Source organism: Chanos chanos, chromosome 10 (assembly GCF_902362185.1).
Source record: "Chanos chanos chromosome 10, fChaCha1.1, whole genome shotgun sequence".
Lineage (NCBI taxonomy): Eukaryota > Metazoa > Chordata > Actinopteri > Gonorynchiformes > Chanidae > Chanos > Chanos chanos.
The window spans coordinates 32,422,378-32,441,229 of record NC_044504.1 but is presented as its reverse complement, the minus strand read 5'-3'; the positions used below and the strand labels follow the sequence as shown (position 1 = coordinate 32,441,229).

General features: G+C 40.6%; 3 protein-coding genes across 3 annotated transcripts; 2 read left to right on the top strand and 1 right to left on the bottom strand.

Annotated features, from left to right (window-relative positions):
* Positions 1-3,147: 3,147 nt before the first annotated feature.
* tpt1 (tumor protein, translationally-controlled 1) lies at positions 3,148-6,903 on the top strand. The gene is made up of 6 exons (XM_030785726.1): positions 3,148-3,255; positions 3,888-3,961; positions 4,189-4,373; positions 4,532-4,637; positions 5,712-5,828; positions 6,419-6,903. The coding sequence occupies exons 1-6, from the start codon at positions 3,228-3,230 to the stop codon at positions 6,419-6,421; spliced, it is 513 nt and encodes a 170-aa protein (XP_030641586.1). The 5' UTR covers positions 3,148-3,227; the 3' UTR covers positions 6,422-6,903.
* A 387-nt stretch (positions 6,904-7,290) lies between these two features.
* gtf2f2b (general transcription factor IIF, polypeptide 2b) lies at positions 7,291-18,666 on the bottom strand. Its single transcript, XM_030787584.1, has 8 exons — positions 18,601-18,666; positions 18,436-18,509; positions 18,256-18,274; positions 17,948-18,089; positions 9,047-9,128; positions 8,617-8,716; positions 8,376-8,519; positions 7,291-7,440 (listed from the first exon to the last, which is right to left on the bottom strand). Exons 1-8 carry the CDS (start codon positions 18,664-18,666, stop codon positions 7,291-7,293), a joined length of 777 nt encoding a protein of 258 aa, XP_030643444.1.
* On the top strand, positions 12,798-13,577 carry kctd4 (potassium channel tetramerization domain containing 4). Its single transcript, XM_030786495.1, has one exon. The coding sequence runs from the start codon at positions 12,798-12,800 to the stop codon at positions 13,575-13,577; it is 780 nt and encodes a 259-aa protein (XP_030642355.1).
* Positions 18,667-18,852: the final 186 nt, after the last annotated feature.

The window sequence follows — 18,852 nt, the reverse complement described above, 5'->3', positions numbered from 1 at the left end:
TTGGTTTTGCTCTGACAGAATACGAATCAATCATCATTCATTTTCACAGACAGCTTTGTAAAAACAATGAAATTCAATCATGTCCAATTACTACGAACATGAGAAGCCACAGCATGAGCCAGACAGTTCATGGATATTGGCACAATTACACAACAGTACATAGTCCAGGGAGACCGCGGTACATTAGAAAAACAGGAGAACAAGGTCCGCAGAGAAACTTCTAGACTTTTTTTGGCCCGTACACAAGTCATGCACCTGCTACACACATGATTTTCGAGTGCTGTAAAATATTATTGCTAAAACAGTTATGATGAGTTCACTGTTGTCTTCACTAAAATTCAACTTCCTGAACTATACTCAACTTACATTTGATTCTGCACTATAAAGTATTATAACACTGAGCAATTACTGGTCTGACAGATAAACTGAGACTAGGCAATTAATAATAAGCTTAACTTTATGAAGTCCTTTAATTTAAAACATTATATTGTAAAAATGTGGGTCATATAAATTACTGTTGTTAAATAATTCAAAGGCTTTCCAACATTTTGGCTAGAACATACCTAGAGACATTGATAAAAAATGTCATTTAAAAAAAATTCCACTTACAGTTTATGGACTGGGGGATACCATTAAAATATTCATAATCCAATTAAAGGCCACAAAATTAGCATCATAAATATCACCTGACAAAATTATTAGCATGCTCTTCTACTGCAAAGAAATGTCTGACCTACAGTACATTGCTAATTCCAATCACCCAGTTGTTTCACTGGAGTGCATTACTTCATTCACACGTATTGCTTTCTTTAAGATCAGCAATGGCTTCTCTCCTCAGACACAACTTACTTCATGTTAAAACACAAGTGGACATTAACAGTGTTCAGTCCGCCTAGTCAAAGCGTTGGTGAGAGCTTTCTCTGAACTGTTGCTTGACCAGATTACAATACTAAGGTTAATAAAAAGGGATGCGAGGTCTTGACAGTAACTTTAGCTGCAGACCGTAATATGCGCGGCTTAATCAGAATTCACATTTCCCACCATTCCTCCCAGTTTCAACATTTTAATTGCACTGGGCAAAGTTGACCCACTGTGCCTCCTTAAGTTACTAATTTGCATAGACAGCGCATCTCCGAGGCCACACAAACGAGCACTAATCGAGAGCCAATCATTCTCACAGCAGAGTTTAAGCGGTTACATTTTAATTGAGTCGTTGGCTGTCTCTGCCAATAAAACGCTGCATCAAGAGGCGTCTGATAATTGTATCAGTGGCTGAACGTGAAAAGATGCTGATAACTGGGCAATGTGATCGTTTTCGCTGCTATCTCTCTGGTTATGCTGATGTGCGGCACCGTGTCATGAAACAAATGGCAGGCATGATTTGATTTATTTTATCGCTACCATTTCACCTACAGTGCTGCTGCACAATACAGAATCAATTATGGTTGACGGAAATTTTAAATTAAATATTAGACAATAAATTGTGAAGTATAAAACTGTGCAATGTGAAACTCCATTATATATATTTCTCAGATTGCTTTCTTCATACGTGTGTGTCGGGGTGTGTGTGTGTGTGCGCGCGCGTATGCGTGCGCGCGGGTGTGCGTGTGTGTGTGTGTGAGAGAGAGAGAGAGAGAGAGAGAGAGAGAGAGAGATGGTAATATGATTAAAAAAACTCTAAACTTAAGCCGGTTGATATTTCAATAAATGATGTCATATCCTTTGGCATAGAGGCCTAAGCTGATATCTCCAACACTCCAGGCAATTCTGACTAAATTTCTTTTTATACACATTCAGAATCGCACAGCAAATATCAGCGGGCTGAGCCCAGTCCCAGGCGGCCCGTGTTTTTTAAGATGAGGTTTGCTAAATTTGTTCTGAAATCCCATGGCAAGTCTCTGCTCTTCTCACAGAACAACTGCTTTTTTTACTCTAACATTCATACTGGTAGATATGTGGGCACAGATCCAGAGACAACACTTTTTTTTGTCTTTTCCATTCGACGTTATCTACCGCTAACATGAAGTGCTCCAGTGCTGTGCTGCCCTCTTCTGACTCACACAGGAAACACAACTGAGGGGAAAAAGACAGACAGAGAGAGAGAGAGAGAGAGAGAGAGAGAGAGAGAGAGAGAGAGAGAGAGAGAGAGAGAGAGAGAGAGAGAGAGTTCACTTCAGTCTCCTCAGTTAAAAACAAAGCTGGTGATAGAAAAGGGGCGATGATTCCAGGCATAATACAAACTAATGGCTTTGTCATAATATCCTCTCAATATATTTTCAGCTTTACAAGAATTTTACATAATTAACAGGGGAGCGTTTTATGCGATTACAGAACTGTAACTACTAAGTTGTGACAGAACCAACATAAGCCTCCTGATGAAAACCATGGAACAAATTCATTTTATATTTTCATAGATACAGACGAGATTTTTAAAGTTATTTTGTTAGATAAGTTAACTTTACGATCACACTGACCTCTAACAAACTCTTCATTCACTCATTCACTCTTCAATTCCCTGTTAATCAGAAAAAGTGCAGCTTTTCCGTTTGAGTTTGTACTATTTTAGTGCTGCCTTGCTAGTTCAGTAAAATAATCTAATTTGTGGAGTGTTATTTTAGCACAGCAGTGGCTACAAAAGCTGTTCTTTTCTCACAGAACCCCCGCATACAACTCTTCAACCTTAAGGATCATAATGTAAAAACCGACATAAAATCACGACAAACTACAACACACATTAATCTCACACACACCGTTTTATCAGAGATAATGCATTTTCTACATTTACAGTATGTATGAATTGCCTGTTGTCTTAGGGATTTTTTTTTTAATTTCACCATTTGAAGCGTTAAAAACCTGCCCGACTATCTAACTGCTTGTGATTTATTGCAGTGCATTTCTTACGCGTTCTGCGTTCCAGAATTAGAGCAATGGCCATGCCAAATCAATCCAACTCTTAACAACAGCTCATTACATTAAAATTAAACACAATTCCGTTAGTCAAACTGTGCTGCCAAATGGAAAGCTATCTCGCCTCAGTCGGCTGTTCCGGAATCTTGTTTCAATTCCACAAGGGGGCACCCTTTTGCTTACAAAGGGTGGACACATAATGACGTCAGCGCAACGTGCACTTCCTAGGCAGTGAACAGGCCTTGTTCGGTCCTTTCGCGCTAGGACCGTTGCGGTGGAAGCAGCCTTTTAGTGATATCCCGATATTACAATCCAGCAAAATGATCATCTACAAAGACGTAATCACAGGTATGAGTTTTAACTACAACAGTACATGTACGTCTCACGAATGTGTTACCTAAAGGTGTTTAAATGATCCACAATACACTTAAAAATCAGTGAGTTGGATAGACCTCCATGCCAGCTGTACCATGAGGCCTACCGCCGAGGGAGAATATTTAAGAAGCGTTTTAACCACATTTCCCCGACGTGTCTAATTGTTGCGGCGATTTTTCGTGAAATATAACTATATCTATTTTATAGGGAGAGTTTAGGGAAAACATGAGTGGGTTTACTTTTACAGTGCTGTAGTTTAGTCTGTGTTGTAAAAAAAATTTTCTGGTAAATGGCCTGTATTCAGTTTGCTGGTTAGCCAGCTAGCAAATTCTCTCTCACTGCCTCCAAACTTAGCCGGCTAATTTGATACGCAGGTTTATACGTGATACCACCACATGTTTCGTGAGCCAGCGAAAAATATTTTCTCTTGGTCTTGTGTCAAACTGTAATAGGGAGACGTGCGAGAAACTTTTGTGGCTTGTTTGTAGAAAAGAATTTTTAGCTTAGTTGGCCGCTACCTCATGGAGTTGAGTTCTGCTATACTTAACCGGTAGCTACATTTAAATGCCTTGCTCGAGTATCACTTGATGTTCTTACATTTTCAGGAGACGAAATGTTCTCTGACATCTACAAGATAAAAGAATCTCCCAATGGAATTTTAATCGAAGTCGAAGGAAAGGTATACGAGGGGGGAAATACCTCTTAATAGCTATCAAGCATGGTACATCTTTGTGTATATACACCAGTCATGTTACAAATTTCATTCAAAACTACTGTAAAAATATTTCAAAACCAATAAATCTTACAGTTTTGCTTGTATTTTGTGGATTATTAGTTTAAAATTAGTTCCATACTTCATGAGAAACTAACATGAAACACTCATTTTGCACCCCCCTCTGTATTTAGACGGTCAGTCGGACAGAGAACTTTGATGATTCTCTCTTTGGGGGTAACGCCTCAGCAGAAGGTGGAGATGAGGGTGTTGAATCCAGCACAGAGAGCGGTGTGGACATTATCCTGAACCATAAACTCAAAGAGACACCTTTCACCAAGGAGACATACAAAGCATACATCAAGGATTACATGAAGGCGTAAGTGACTTCATATTGTGATGTCGCAGAGGGGTCATCGCCAACATTGGAGCTTGGTTTTAATGTGTTTTGACATGTAGATTAACATTTAAAGATTCCTTTAATGCTGATATGTGAAGCTGATAGTCAAAGTGTATACATTTTTTGTTTGGTTGCAGAATCAAGGCCAAGCTGGAGGAGAACAACCCAGAGAGAGTAAAACCATTCATGAGTGGTGCACAAGAGGAAATTAAGAAGATTATGGGCAACCTAAAGAACTACCAGGTACAGTTGCATCTCTGCTTGACCAGCAGCATGAGGTAACAAGTCTTTCAGAACCAAATGGAGTTTAGAGGTTTTAGTTTAAGCTTAGCATTTGCTCATTTTTATTTATTTATTTTTTTTAATGTTCTCACATTTCTTGGCAAGTACAAAATTACAAAGTGTACACAACGACTGTGTGTGTGTGTATGTGATTCATGTAACACATTCTAATCTAAGTTCCAATCACAGGTACAGAAAACTCAACTCAAAATTATTTTCATCGAATTTAGGTCATCACTGGGCTTCCTTGCCAGAGTAAATAAATCTCTTGTAGCATCTCTTCATAAATCTGTACTACACTAGTAGACTCATGAGCAAGTGGTGACTTGCCTTGCCTTTCCTCTCTAGCCTGCCACTGCAGAAAAGTGATCACTAGTTATCGATCCTTACCTTAGCATCGGTTCTTTGCCGGTTGTTAGACCAACTAGTTTAATTGATACATGACTGAAATGGGTAGCGAATAGCTAAGTTAGAATTATCGACAAGTGTTCTTAGCTCACAAGCCAAACTACATTTATTCTTCTTTTTATATGGTATGTTTATGACTGTTCGTTTGTAGCCTCAAGAGACTCAGTGTAGCTAAGACACTGAGAACAACCCAGTAAAAGTCCTCGATATAGCTACGGTAAATTACATGCAAGTTGTATACTGAGCTTAAAAAGCCTGTCAAAACTGTAAGAGGACACTCTTTTGAAATATGTTATGAAAAAATGTCAAATGACACTGTTCGGGTATCTTGAACACAACTCGGTGAACAACAGGTTGCCTCCCATGCTCGTTGTTAACGTGTTATTGTACATTTCTTTTCATAATATTTCACAGACTGCCCAAGATTTGATAAGGGTTTTTTTTTTTGATGCTCAGTATATCATTTAAAACGTACCTGTAAATATTTTTTTTTCCTTGCCAAAGAATAAATGTCGGTGCTTGTGACACTGATGAGTACCGAAAAGTTTTTTTTCTTCTTGTTGTTGTGCATCTTACGATGAAGGAGTGACAGTTATTTTATGGAGGATGACTCTCTCTCTCTGACAGTTTTTCACAGGCGAGTCGATGAACCCTGAGGGCATGGTGGGACTGCTGGACTACCGTGAAGATGGAATCACCCCCTTCATGGTCTTCTTCAAGGATGGCCTGGAGATAGAGAAATGTGTAAGTACTGCATCGGAAACAGACTCTCCCTGATTTAGAACAAGCAAGGATGCTCTGAATTGCGAACAGCACTTTAATTTGTTTAATCGTTCAAGACAGTGATAAATACCCCCCCCCGCTTTATAGTCAGCTGTTGCATAAGACAAAGCTTAAGTGACGTGTAATGTGAAAAGAGGTTGGAGTGTAGCTTGGTGAGGCCGGAGTGTTGAAAGATGGGTGTGAGGGGTCACTTGTATTAGGGGAAGCATGAGCTAAGCCTCACTCATATCAGAGATGTAGAGACACTTTGAAAATTTAACACGCAAATTAGAGAGAAGGAGAAAGGGGGTGCATAGGTCCTGAGCGCTGAGTTTCCTTGTGTTAGTAATTAGAAACAGTGGTATGGATGTGGTTTAGAGTGAATTATTAGTTCACTCTAAATATTATTTTGAAGCTCAACATCATACACATCAGGTCATTGTGAATGGAATTCTGTGCAAATGTAAGGGGGGAAAGATTTGAAGACATTTTGTGTCTTTATAAGATCCAGCACCACAACATTTCATGTCACACTCATACCCTTGCACTCTCTTGCTGTCTTTTCTTTGCAGTAACATACCGGGATACAGGAGTACTTCAGACTGGCTGCCTTTTCGCAATTGAGCCAAGATCATGGACCAGACAAATTTTTTTTCTTTTTTTTTTTTTTGCACTTTTGGAATGAGAAGTATTTTAACGTGGTGTATGTTCCCCAGGCCCGTGGGCTTGTAACTCACTCATCTTGCTCAGGCCCAAGTAGAGTGTGGTAAAATAAAAAAAGCCATTAGAAAGACAGCGTGTGGATTTGGCGTGTATGATACTGATCCTCTGAATTTGCTGGTGTGAAAAAAAAAAAAAACCCTCCACCACGAAAGGCGAGGACTGCCTCATCACACAGAGACGATTCTTTACAGCTTGACTGATCGGCTGAATCACCCTGGCCTGTGTTAGCTTGGTTTCGATTGCATATTGATGTATGCCATGTTCCTGAAAGGATTGCTTGTGATTTGATGAAGTGTATAACTAATAAACCACTGGACGAGGTCCTATAAAAGTGTCTTATTTCTCTCTCTCTCTCTCTCTCCAAATGCCAGCAGTTATCCCTATATCAACACCCACTCTAAAGCACGATGACCGTTGTAATGTCTGAAGAGTTTGTGCGACATATGCAAATGCTGACATTTAACTTCCATTCGTTCTCAACATAACACAACACTTATATTAAATCTGATGAACTAAGCCCACACATGGGCAAATGAGCCCATTAACCAGCAATGTTGACCACTGTCGAACAAAATGACACAGCAATTCGAAAACAGCACTTGTCTTTGCGCGATGCTGTTTCATCAAACAATTTTTAATGACAAAGTTTGGGGAGGAAGAAGAAAAAAAAAAAAGTGACTAAACGGTGACTATACTGCGTTTTCCACGGCAGATGAGTGTACTAGTCCTGTCGATCGGTCTTGTGTTCCCCTTCTCCCTTTTCTTCAGCCTCCTGGTAATGACGGTACTCTGGCTTGAGTTCCCAGGTACTCTTGTTTGGCCCCCGTGCATTATATACCCCAATCTCCCGCAGGATCTCCTTCAGGTAAATCTAGGATGAGATGAAATGAAACCTCAACGGTAAGACATTTTTAACCGTTTGGAACACATTAAACAAATTTGCTGCTTCACCAAGAAACCGCTCACGTAAAGCCAAGTAGTTTTGTGTGTTTATTGCCGTCGTATGCTGTAAACTCAACATCGGTATTTACCTGTTTGTTTACATCTCGTGGCCAAGCTAGGTCTCTTGACCTGTTGTTGCCACTAAAGCCACCAGGGGTCAGTAGCAAGTATGCTTTTTGGCAGCGTATTGTAATCTTGCCCTGGTTCTGATTAGTTGCTCTAATCATTGCCTATATATAGTTATGACTCGATTATAATTTCATCACAAATCCATTTCTCAAGCACCAAGAGCAACTTCAATGGCTGTGAAGTGGCATTTACCTCCAGGAACATTCAGCTCACTTATATGTGATAAGTGCAATCAGCCAGATAACAATTGTCACAGGAAGCGCTGTCTGGAGTGTGTATATTTTGTCGCTATAACTTTTTTTTTTTTGATTGGATTAACATACAGACGTGAAGAATGTGTGAATAATATTTAGGGATTTTGATGCCTTTCCCAAAAGCCTAAGGTCACATGAGTGCTGAATGATACATGACTAAGTAAGTGAGTCATGCTACATTGAAATTCAATGGGTAAATAGGGCACTGATGAGTTCATCTCAAGCTCCAAGCTAATGACATAAAAAAGCGCCGTAGCTGTAGCCTGTTTTTGCCCTAAATCGCATATCGCCGCTCGTTATATACAAGCCTCTGAGTAAACTGCATGAACAGCTACTGCCAAGTGCCTGTTCAGGGTCCAGGGCAAACACTGGGGTGTGGGGTGGGGGGGGGGTGTTGCCAAGAAGTGTGTATTGTAAATGCCACAGGTGTTGTGCATCTGTCTAGACCACCCTTTAGTTGCACTGACTAAGTATTACTCACCACAGGTTGCTTTGTGATGTCTACCAGGTCTTTAATGTTGTAGAACTGGTGTTTCTCAAAGGCACAGAAGAGCATTTCCAGAACCTTCTGTTTATCTGCCCTCGTTCGCTTTCCCTCCTCTTTCTTTTTCTTCTCATACTCCATCTGTGCATCAACAGTACACAGAAACCAATGGAATGGACAGAGCACACCCTTCTCTATCACTCTCAGCAGTTTTACACACATATACACACAAGCTTACATTGTAGGTGTGATTGGATACAGGTTTGTAGTTAGTAGTGACTGCTTTCTCTAGCTGCTGTGAGAGACGCACTGGTTTGGTTAAGTCTTCAATCTGAAGTCTATAAAAAAAAAAAAAAAAGAAAGAAAAAAAAAGAAAAGAGCTCCAACTTTGGTCAGCAGATTTACATCATTTCATTCAAACCAAAATAATCAAATGCTGGCAACAAATGTCAACAATCTGTTTTGCATAGGGTTAACATATTAATCTGAGAGTGGTGATGGAAGTCTAACACCAATCACCAACACCTGAGTGATAATCTCTGTTAGTTACCGATGATATTAGATCTCAGAAAGTGTAGAATTCTAGCCGAAATTCCACAGAATGACTGCTTTGGGAAAGGGGGTTAAGGTCCAAGATTTTTTCCAAGATGTGTTCCCAGTTCACTCACTTTTTCAGTTTCATGTAGTTCTCGTTGACAGCCGGTCTGCATTCAGCACGCTGTACCACCATGCCTTCTAGAGCGATCTTGTCTTTCAAACATAAAAATAATTCATTGAGTTACAGTATGTGGGACCACTTTTGAGCATGCTGTACTCCTCGGTAAAATCAATTGAGAAAAGTACTGTTACACAACACTTGAAAAATCAAATGTTCTTTACTGTGGTGACAGGGGCCAGAGCTCTGTTTAAAATTCTACTTGACATTAGAATTTGATCTGTATTTATTTATTTCATTCAGCCTACCGGTTTCAGCGCCTCTGTCCTGAAGTGCGTAACTCTTAATTGCTGTGATCTGGTGAGCTATGAGAACCATAGATTTAATAACCATGCCTCGAGACCAGGCTGAAATTTATTAGCCTGCTTCAAGCCTACAGTCATTTGATTAGCAATCCTCTGAAAGAGGCCTTCTGCCTTCACTCTCGTGGTTTTGCATTTATCCGCTGATACATGTATCGACTACGCAGGACTGACCAGAAAAGTGAGACGGCTTGTGTAATTTTACACACAGAAGCCTTTTTGATGTAAAAAAAAAAAAAAATCACTCACACAATCCATCACCGATGCTTTGATAACGCACTCAATTATCGACAATTACTGCCTGTCGAGTGCCAGAACACTTGCTGGAGTCACTCCATAAATACGCCCACGCTGTGTTTCTGAACTTTGCCGAGGCATCCATTTTCCACACAATTACCCACAGGACACAAACCAAGGTCACTGCCACGCAAGACCTTCCAACATGGATCTTCTCTGCGCTCCACAGTCAGGTGCAACTCTCGCCGCATCTTTTAAAACACAACTCAGATGCCATAACGTTACATAAGTTGTTCCACAAGAAAATATTAAAAAAAAAAAAACAAAAAAAAAACCATGGTGAAGCTCTCTGGGCTACGTAGGAGAGGCTTTCATTTTTTTTCTTGAATGGAGTAGGGGTAGTTTGGGGGTGGCTGTGGGCTGTGGAGATGCAGCTGAGATGTTAGCAGGGTTGGGAGGGTCAGTCATCCACCCCCTCACATGATCCCACCAGCTTTGCCCTCCATATGCTCACAGTGAGATCTCCAACCCTCCCTGGGCCTCAAACTCCCCCCTCCACTCTCACCTCCCACCTACAAACAGCAGCTCAAATTTCCAGACATTTCTGCTCATCTGAATAAGATCTTCTTCGCTATCGCTCGATGCCTCGTCCGCCCAATCCTCCCGCCTCTCTTTTTTTTTTATGCATTTTTAACCAAAACAATTTGGCAACATGTACAGAAAAGGAAGACGGTGCTTTTTTTCCCTTTTCTTTCTTTTATTTATTTATTTATTTATTTGAGGTTGATTTTTTTTTCCTCCCTAGCTGCTACAAAAGCAGCAAACTTATAGTTTTCCAGAAGATGAAGAGTTTTCATCTCAGTTCAGATTATTTAAAGAACGATAACAAATGAACTTCTGAAATGCCAGATGCTGGGGACGTGTAAAAAGACAAGAGTGCCAACTGTAATCTTCAGGGTTTTAAACACAGAGAGGGGGATGTGTGTGTGTGTGTGTGGACACTTTAAGATATGACTGTGAAACCCAATATAACAATTCATTTTTTTAACACATGCCTCAGGGGCTTTTTCAAATGGGAAATGGAGATCATATCAAATTTCTGTGGCACTATTTTTTTTCTGCCTGTGTTCACATTGTTATGTCTACCTGCACCTCTGTTCTGTTATATAACTATAGTCAGCTGCAATTCGCTGTTAGAAGTGACAAATGTTTCATATTCAGAACGTGTGCCAGAAATGACTGACAGTTTAGCCATCAGTGCTGTCATAGACACAGTAAGACACAACTGATTTAATATTCAGCTATATATAGCATATTATACCACTGCATATAATAATGACGCAGGCTAACATTTATACTTTAATGATCTTTCCTGACAGTGAGTATAAGGTGATATTTGCCATTAAGTTGTACAATTATGTATGCTAATTAAAATGAAGTATGGCATACAGGAGGACAGGTCAGTTCTTCACGATTTTTACTGCTTTTGTAAATCCTACTTTGTAATTCAAATGTGCCTGAATAATTTCAGTAATCGTATGTTGATTAAAAATCATGAGATGGCCACTTTCCATGACCGTAATCATCAGTTATACATGACTCTTGCAATCTGTTACTCACTTCGCTCAAATCAGACCTATGTCATCTCATCTAAAATTATATATTTGCCTCGAGTTTAAAAAAAAAAAAAGAAAAGAAAGAAAAAAGAAAAGAAAAAAAGAAGAAAAAACAAGCCTCTGACTACATGCTTTACAGTATCCAGATGAGCGTATCAGATATGAAATCCAATATGACGGACATTTCTATCTCAAACTGTTAATTAACCAGCACACTCTTGCTGATGACAAAAGAAAAAACAAAACAAAAAAAAAACACCCACCATGTTGATGTGGATCACTAAGGAAAGAACGCCCGAGGGAAGGATATTATCGTCCAAACTGTTTGACAGATTGTCATCCTACAGGGACGCGGTGCGTTAAGATGTCACAACGGCTATCCACCGATTCCCTGAAAACACATTACTACAGATGTCTATATAAAGGCCACATCTCCTTGGTGACAAACCAAGGCATCACTCTGGTAGTCTGTCACTGTCAGCCTCTATTCTCACTGCACTATATTAAGCATATCGATTTGAAGTGCTTAGCCTTGGAGGCTTATGGTGACAACACTATGCCTCATGTACAACACACACAGAGACAGCCAGGGGCCAGTTAGGCACTAATTCCCCTGAGAGAACAAATAGGTGCATCTTCAAAAATCAAAGGGCTTTACCTTGATTCACACTCACACCACTGGTAATTGGGTCATTTCTTCCCTGGATACAAGCGCCACAACGCCTATCTTAGGGTTTCCTCAAAGAGAGAGAGAGCGCAAGAGAGCCCGACTAACTACATTCATGCCATTTAAAAGAGAAGGGGAGAAGAAAAAAAAAAGCCATTTTGCATAAACACTCTCTGTACTGTGTGCTGGCTCTAATTGACTGATAAAGCTGCCAATTGTTGGCACATCATACAAGCACAACAGATGGCTCTACAAAGCAAAGACTTTGAGACACTTAAACATGCATTGACTTTAACATTAAAATCCCTCACCCCACCTTCTCCCAGCCCTCGCTGGAGGGAGTTCATTAGCTCTGGCCCCTGTGATTTGCCCCTCTCCTGTGAGCTCACATGCGGTCGCCACGGCTCAGGAGCCTTTTCATCAGAGGGAGCAACACTAATTGCTCAGACTGAGAAAGCCGGCTAGAAGTAGGGAGGTGATTAAATCCAGCGCTTAGAGTGGAGGAGCAACAACGTGTTCCCTCTTTCCCTTTCCATCTCTCTCTCTCCCTCTCTCTCTCTCTCTCTCTCACAAACCCCCTTCCCCGTTGCAGCCGAGCGCACCTCTCACACCCCTCCTCTTCCTGTGACTGCAAGCGTGCGCGTGTGAGTGAGTGAGTGAGTGTGTGTGTGTGTGTCTGTTCGGCCGTGAAAGGTTCAGACGCTGTTGACGGTGTTTCAGTGCTCCCTCGCGCTCTACACCAACGAGCGCTGCACAAACTGCGCTCCCGCTCCCACTCACTTCGCTCACACACGCTGCACGCGCACACACACACACACACACACACACACATACGCATTCAGACGACACACACAATCCAGCAGGCTGGGTGCGAGGAACGGCATGGAATGGGAGCTCAGAAGGATGGAGAGCGAACTGAGACAGATCAACCCAGACCTGCTGCAGCCCAGCAAGAGCTTCAAAAAGCCCTCCTCCGGCACCATCACCATCAACGTGGGGGGCTACCTGTACGCTGCGCAGAGGCAAACCCTGATCAGACACTCCGGGTCTCTGCTGGAGGAGATAGTGAGCGGCAAACGACCCGTGCAGCACATTGACAGCATGGGAAACACCTTTATCGACCGTGATGGTCCCATCTTCCGTCACGTGCTGAATTTCCTGCGGCTTGGTGAGCTGCTGCTTCCAGAAGACTTTAAAGAATCGGCTTTGCTGCGCCGCGAAGCTGAATTCTACCGACTCGGCGACCTGGCCGAAGCCGTGCAAGAGTGGGAGCAGCAGAGGGCGGCCCAGAGAGAGCCTGCCTTCCTGGAGGTGACGGACAGCAACGAACGCTCCCATGGCCTGAAGGTCTACTGCAGCGACACGAGCTTCATCGAAAAGGTAAAGAGCAGGCTGGTTCAGATCTCCAAGAGCCGCCTCGATGGTTTCCCGGAGGAGTTTGAGGTATCGTCTAACATCATCCAGTTCCGCCACTTCATCAAATCGGAGCAGGGCTCTCGGCTGGTTCTGAAGGAGGACAGCACATTCTTGTGCACGCTGGAGTGCCTGAAGCTGGAGACGGTAATGCTGGCTCTGAAAGGGGGCTACCGTCTACTCACCTGCCTGGACAGCAGCCGCGGCTCCGTGGTTCACTGCGAGGCTCTGCACTTTGTCAAGAACTGATCCATCTAGAACTGAAGTCACATCAAACCGCATAACCTACCGACAGCCACATCCACTGCCACCTCCAGAGCATCTTCACTGGATTTAAAAAGCACATATTTCCACTCAGCTCTGCGCTTTTTTTTTCAACTCTTGCCTACTCCTCCTAAGAGCCTTGATGAACTAAAGAGATGTTATGTATTGTGTATTTCTGGTTTCTGTGTTTTAGAGTTTGTTTTGGTCGCCACAAGCCGGAATTTACAGGAAACGGGAACGGCACATGGATTGGGACACTGATGTAATCAACAAAACCTTTTTAACGTCATCATGACACCATAATTCGACATCACTGGAAATCGCTTACTGTCATGCAAAAGATATATTGAAACTGTGGTTTAAGCTCAACAGGTTGAAATATCACATAACGCAAATGCAACAATCATTTCATTTGGCAGTCAAATCTGTAATTGCTGGTGTTGTGAAAAGTGAGGTGAAGAGCCAAATGTTATCTTGAACCTGTGAATGTTTTCCACCAATAAAGTTATAAAGAGTTGATGTTACTAGACAACCGTTTCGAAAATTCTCTTAAGTGTCTAATTTAAGTGTATTTTTTTTTTATTCAGGAACTTTGCTGTATTCTTCATCTCCCTGTGTAGAATCGTTTTGAGTATGAGTAATGCATGTTTTGTTGAAGCGCAGAACATGTAATATAAATAGATGTATTTCTTTTCCTTAGTGACAGTGATGTAAGCTTGCAACACAGAATTATTGCCCTAAATGAAAAAAAGTATGCAGAAAAATCTGACCTAAAAATGAATCTATTCAATAACCGTTACATTTTTCCTGAAGCATTGATCTAAATTTACATTATCCAGGGACACTCAGTTTACACAGGCTACAATATAAATAGAACATGTATGCAGATTAGATCCCATGATTCTGTGCCAATTATGTTAATTTGACATGACTCATGTATCGTATCAAATTTGGTATTACATTTTGCTGGTCTCTCCATCTAGTTTTGCAAAATATTACACTGTGCAGTCAAAGCAGATTCTCTGTATCAAAACTGAAAAGGAATGGGGAAAATCATAAAAGGACAATCTATGCAGTGTTAAAAATCCATACAGATTAAGAAAAATCAATCAAGTTGAACACTGTCCTGATAAACAAGCCTCAGTTGTGGCACTGATAAATACAGCTAAAAACAACTCAAACTCAATGCTTTTCAAATTAAGTAACATCAGACATATGGTTACGCCCACAGCGGAGCGAGCTTCATCTCCACACACAAGAATCCATCTGTTTCAATTGAATCTGTCATGTCTTCATCTCCCACTGAATGAATCAGAAGTACACTTCTGACACAAGGAAATGGGAACATCCCCAACCCAACAGTTTGTGTGAAGACATCAAACCGAGTTCTTTTTTAATTGCAGATAAAACCCATACATTTTTGATGAGAGACCACGGGGCTTATTAGCTGTCGTCATTCCTGGCTGGCCTCTCTTTTTAACCCACAGACACCAGGAGACCAGCAGGTCCTTTCAGGAGGAAGAGAAATCATTTTAATGTTCAAATGAAGGGATGCCACTACATGCTCAGAATTTCACAGATTGGTCTTGTGTTCATTTGTTGCCAGGCGAATAAAACTCCTACATTGCAACAATAGCCCGCTGATTCTCATCAAGTGTTACCATGGAGGAATGAGTAATATCTCTCTTTAACAATCTAATAATTAATTGGTCAGGCTAACCATGTGAATTCAGGGCTGCGCATGCCACTGCGAGACAGCTTTCATAACTACAGTCTATCCAAACAGACAGAGAGAAGAGCTGAGAACACTCTTTTTCACACATTTATGCAAATAAAATGAAATGCAAATCAAGCCAGAGCAGCTAACATTCCCTTAAGAATAAAATCATATGGAGTCATGCCAAAAAGCCCTATTTAATAAATAAAAGAGTCTGAACAAATAATTCTATAGTTTCACGTTAATGATGATGAAAAAAAAAAATTAGCTAACACTGTTTGCACCTACCTAAAAAAAAAAAAAAAGCATAGAATGTTTACATGGGGAGCTCTGAGACCTTCACAATAATAATCTTGCGCAAGTGGATTCTCACTCTAGAATTGGATTTCTATGCTCAGTTCTGGTGTGCTGCCAACTGATTGAACAAATGTTCTTTGCAGCTTTCTTGATGAAAACACCCAAAGGGAAACAAGAATTGTATGTTTCACCCCCCATAAAAGCTATATTTCTCCCCACCACAAGACAGCAGCATTATACATCATAGAAATATTAAAAATGAAATCAAATGACATGTTATGCATCATCTGTTTTAGGGTTATTAAAAAGTCAGAGTCATTTGTGCAACAAGACATTATAACGTGGATCTATTATTTCTCCAAAACCAGATGCACCAACAGATCCATGTCTTGAATGCGCAAGGATTGTCAGTTTACTTGCATAAACAGAACACCTGAATATTGATGTTTGAATAAGCCTCATGCTGGCATAGACTCTAAACTCTCTCTCTCTCTCAGCTTCTGTTCACCTCTCTTAATGTGCTTCAGGCTTGTGTGTCTGTTTCTAGACAATGTATAATTGAGAAGAATTCTGTTGAGTTAAACATGATGATCAACACCACGCATTCACCCACAAATATGCGGTACCGATTATCCCGGTCACGTGACCCTTTTGTGTGAGCTGAAAGACGGCATTTCTATTTCAAGCAGCTAATGACAATTGGTACTGCTGAGTGAAAAATGCATTCTCCATAACACCTCACAATGCTAAGCTTCAGAACAAGACTTTGTGTGTGTGTGTGTGTGTGTGTGGAAAGTGACTGTACACCCTGTTTCTCTGCTCTGACCTTCAGTGTGCCTTCAGCAGTTAACAAGTGGTGAATCTTACATCTACACAAGAAAGAAAAGAGCTTTTCCTTCACACTGCCTGTCCTGAAGTCATTCAAACATGTGAGCTATGCACACCAGAACTCACTCAATGTTAAACGTTAAGTCCAAATAAACTGATGTACTGCAGCAGCAGAGGATGCATCTTTTACACCTAAACTACCAATGTAACAGCAGCAGTCCTTAACATTGTTCATGCAATTGAAGGGGAATCTGTATATTTATAAAGACAATAACTCCATTAACATATGTAGCAGACAATAATAAAACTCAACACAGCAGTCCACATATACTCAGCATAACAATGTGATGAACAATCAGTCACACTTGGTTTTCATTTTACAGACTAAAAAAATAAATCAGTCAATCAGAAAGATGATTGTAGACTTTCGTTATTTCAGTGACCCTGGGAAGAGGGTACACAGTGTTTATATTCTTAGTCATTCTCACCCAAGATGATCTCTATTCATAATTTAAAAAAGAAAAGTAACCCCACTTCGCCCCAGAAAATGTTCATTTACCACCCCCATAGCCAAGAGAAAGGGGCTTTTAACTGTACAGCTCAGGCTCTATTCATCAGCAACTTCTGTAGCAAACCTGTTGCTAAGCAACCACTTAATCAATACCTGCAGCTTGCAAGAGCTTGGCAGTTGGCTGAAAAAAAAAAAAAAACCCATAAGTGAAGTGAATGAAAGCATGGGAACTGAAATTTCACATTTCAACCAAAAGTGAATCATTAAAAGGTAAAATTATAATGTTTCCTTACATCTTATTGCGTCCTTTACTGTGCTCTGACACATCTTTTCATAAGACCCAGACCTTTTCTGCGAAACACCCTCACACTATATTATCCATCTATATGAATATGTAGAAGCATACTGTATATTCTTCTAGTCTGGAAATCATTATAAGTGCTCCAAACAAACACAAAAAAAGCTGGCAACACTTAAAAATCCAACATCTGACTTAACTGGTAACAAGATGAGAAACTGAGTCCTTGGTAACAAGATGAGAAACTGTACCCATCATCATTTTTTTTTTTTTTTTGTTAAAGCTGAGACTGCTTGGCTGGCAAAAGCTGACACTGTACCAACTGCACTGCTCAGACAGTACAACGTTTGATCAGAGGATTAGTCTATTTTCAGACAGTGTCTGAAGCAAATTGGTCCTGCGGGTTTTGGTGGAAAACCAACTACAAAACCACCAATGCATTAATAAGTGTAGTTATTAAAACAGTGTAGCATTACACACACACACACACACACACATCACAGACAAAATTCAATTCAAACCTCCTTTTGCATTTGGTCAAAGAATGTAGCTTGGCCACACTAAAACAATTAACATAGTAGAGGAAATAATGAATGTCCCAACTACCTTACGCTTCAGGACAGCTCTGGACAAGATACTGTTGCTGTCTCTTAGTTTAAAAGTGTTTCCTAGTTTCAGAAGTGCAATTTGATGTCAAAACTCACCTGATCCCTCAGTAAATACAGCCAGAGTGTGTCCTCCAACATTCTGCACTGTCAGTGGGTGCTCTTGAGGCACTCGCACTAATGATGCCTTCTCCCCAATGCTGTCAACCGTCGTTAACTCCTCATTCAGCGTGAAGGACACCTGAGCAGTTTTTTCTCAGTCATTAAATCATTGATTGAAAGGAGATTGACTACAAAAATGTCCTTACAGTTGTCTGAACGAACACTACATCCACTAATTAATAGTGACATCATATGGAGAGTGTTTTGAAAGTGAATCAGCTTTATATGTAAAAAAGCAGTCTTACCATTGTTTTACCTTGATTCCTTCAATAAAAAAGAGCGGGTGAGAAATTAGTGGAAAAATCTAGCCTATCCATAGTCATAAATTGAAGACTGTCACGTGTATTTTCTTTCCATTCATGATTAGAGGGACAGCAGGCCTATTATGGGAGTCTACACTGGAAGCATTGCTGGTGTATGCGTACTTTTCGATTTTCAGTTTGCCTACTTCTCCTCGTCCAGTTGCTTTGGCCCACTGCTGAGAAAGATATTTGGGGATCTGTTGGAAAAGCAGCATATTTGATAAGCTATATAACAGAAGATGTTCTCTGCGTCAAATCAAATTAGCGAACTTGGCTTTATTAACCAACCTTCACCAGCCACACACCAGTATTTTGCTTAGCCATCGTCAAATCAACTTCTGCTTTTTCTGACATGACTAAAATATCAAGCAAATGCCAATTTGAACGTTGTCTATACCAACAATTTGTTATTAATACTACCCGGGAGTTCAGTCGAAATATCCTCTAAGCTTAAATAGCGATCACTATTCTTCTGCATTCGAAAATGAAAAACAAAACGACAAAGTAACTCTCTGATTAACACCTGTTGAATCCAATTCA

What these genes read in the sequence shown, in the direction of transcription:
- kctd4 (XM_030786495.1), top strand. Translation starts at nt 12,798, where the DNA reads ATGGAATGGGAGCTCAGAAGGATGGAGAGCGAACTGAGACAGATCAAC.
- tpt1 (XM_030785726.1), top strand. Translation starts at nt 3,228, where the DNA reads ATGATCATCTACAAAGACGTAATCACAG. An exon ending in CTACAAAGACGTAATCACAG is followed by an intron (nt 3,256 to 3,887) that starts GTATGAGTTTTA and finishes TTACATTTTCAG; the next exon opens with GAGACGAAATGTTCTCTGAC. An exon ending in TAATCGAAGTCGAAGGAAAG is followed by an intron (nt 3,962 to 4,188) that starts GTATACGAGGGG and finishes CTCTGTATTTAG; the next exon opens with ACGGTCAGTCGGACAGAGAA.
- gtf2f2b (XM_030787584.1), bottom strand. Translation starts at nt 18,666, where the DNA reads ATGTCAGAAAAAGCAGAAGTTGATTTGACGATGGCTAAGCAAAATACT. An exon ending in CTGGTGTGTGGCTGGTGAAG is followed by an intron (nt 18,510 to 18,600) that starts GTTGGTTAATAA and finishes CTTTTCCAACAG; the next exon opens with ATCCCCAAATATCTTTCTCA. An exon ending in ACATCACAAAGCAACCTGTG is followed by an intron (nt 7,441 to 8,375) that starts GTGAGTAATACT and finishes ATCTCATCCTAG; the next exon opens with ATTTACCTGAAGGAGATCCT.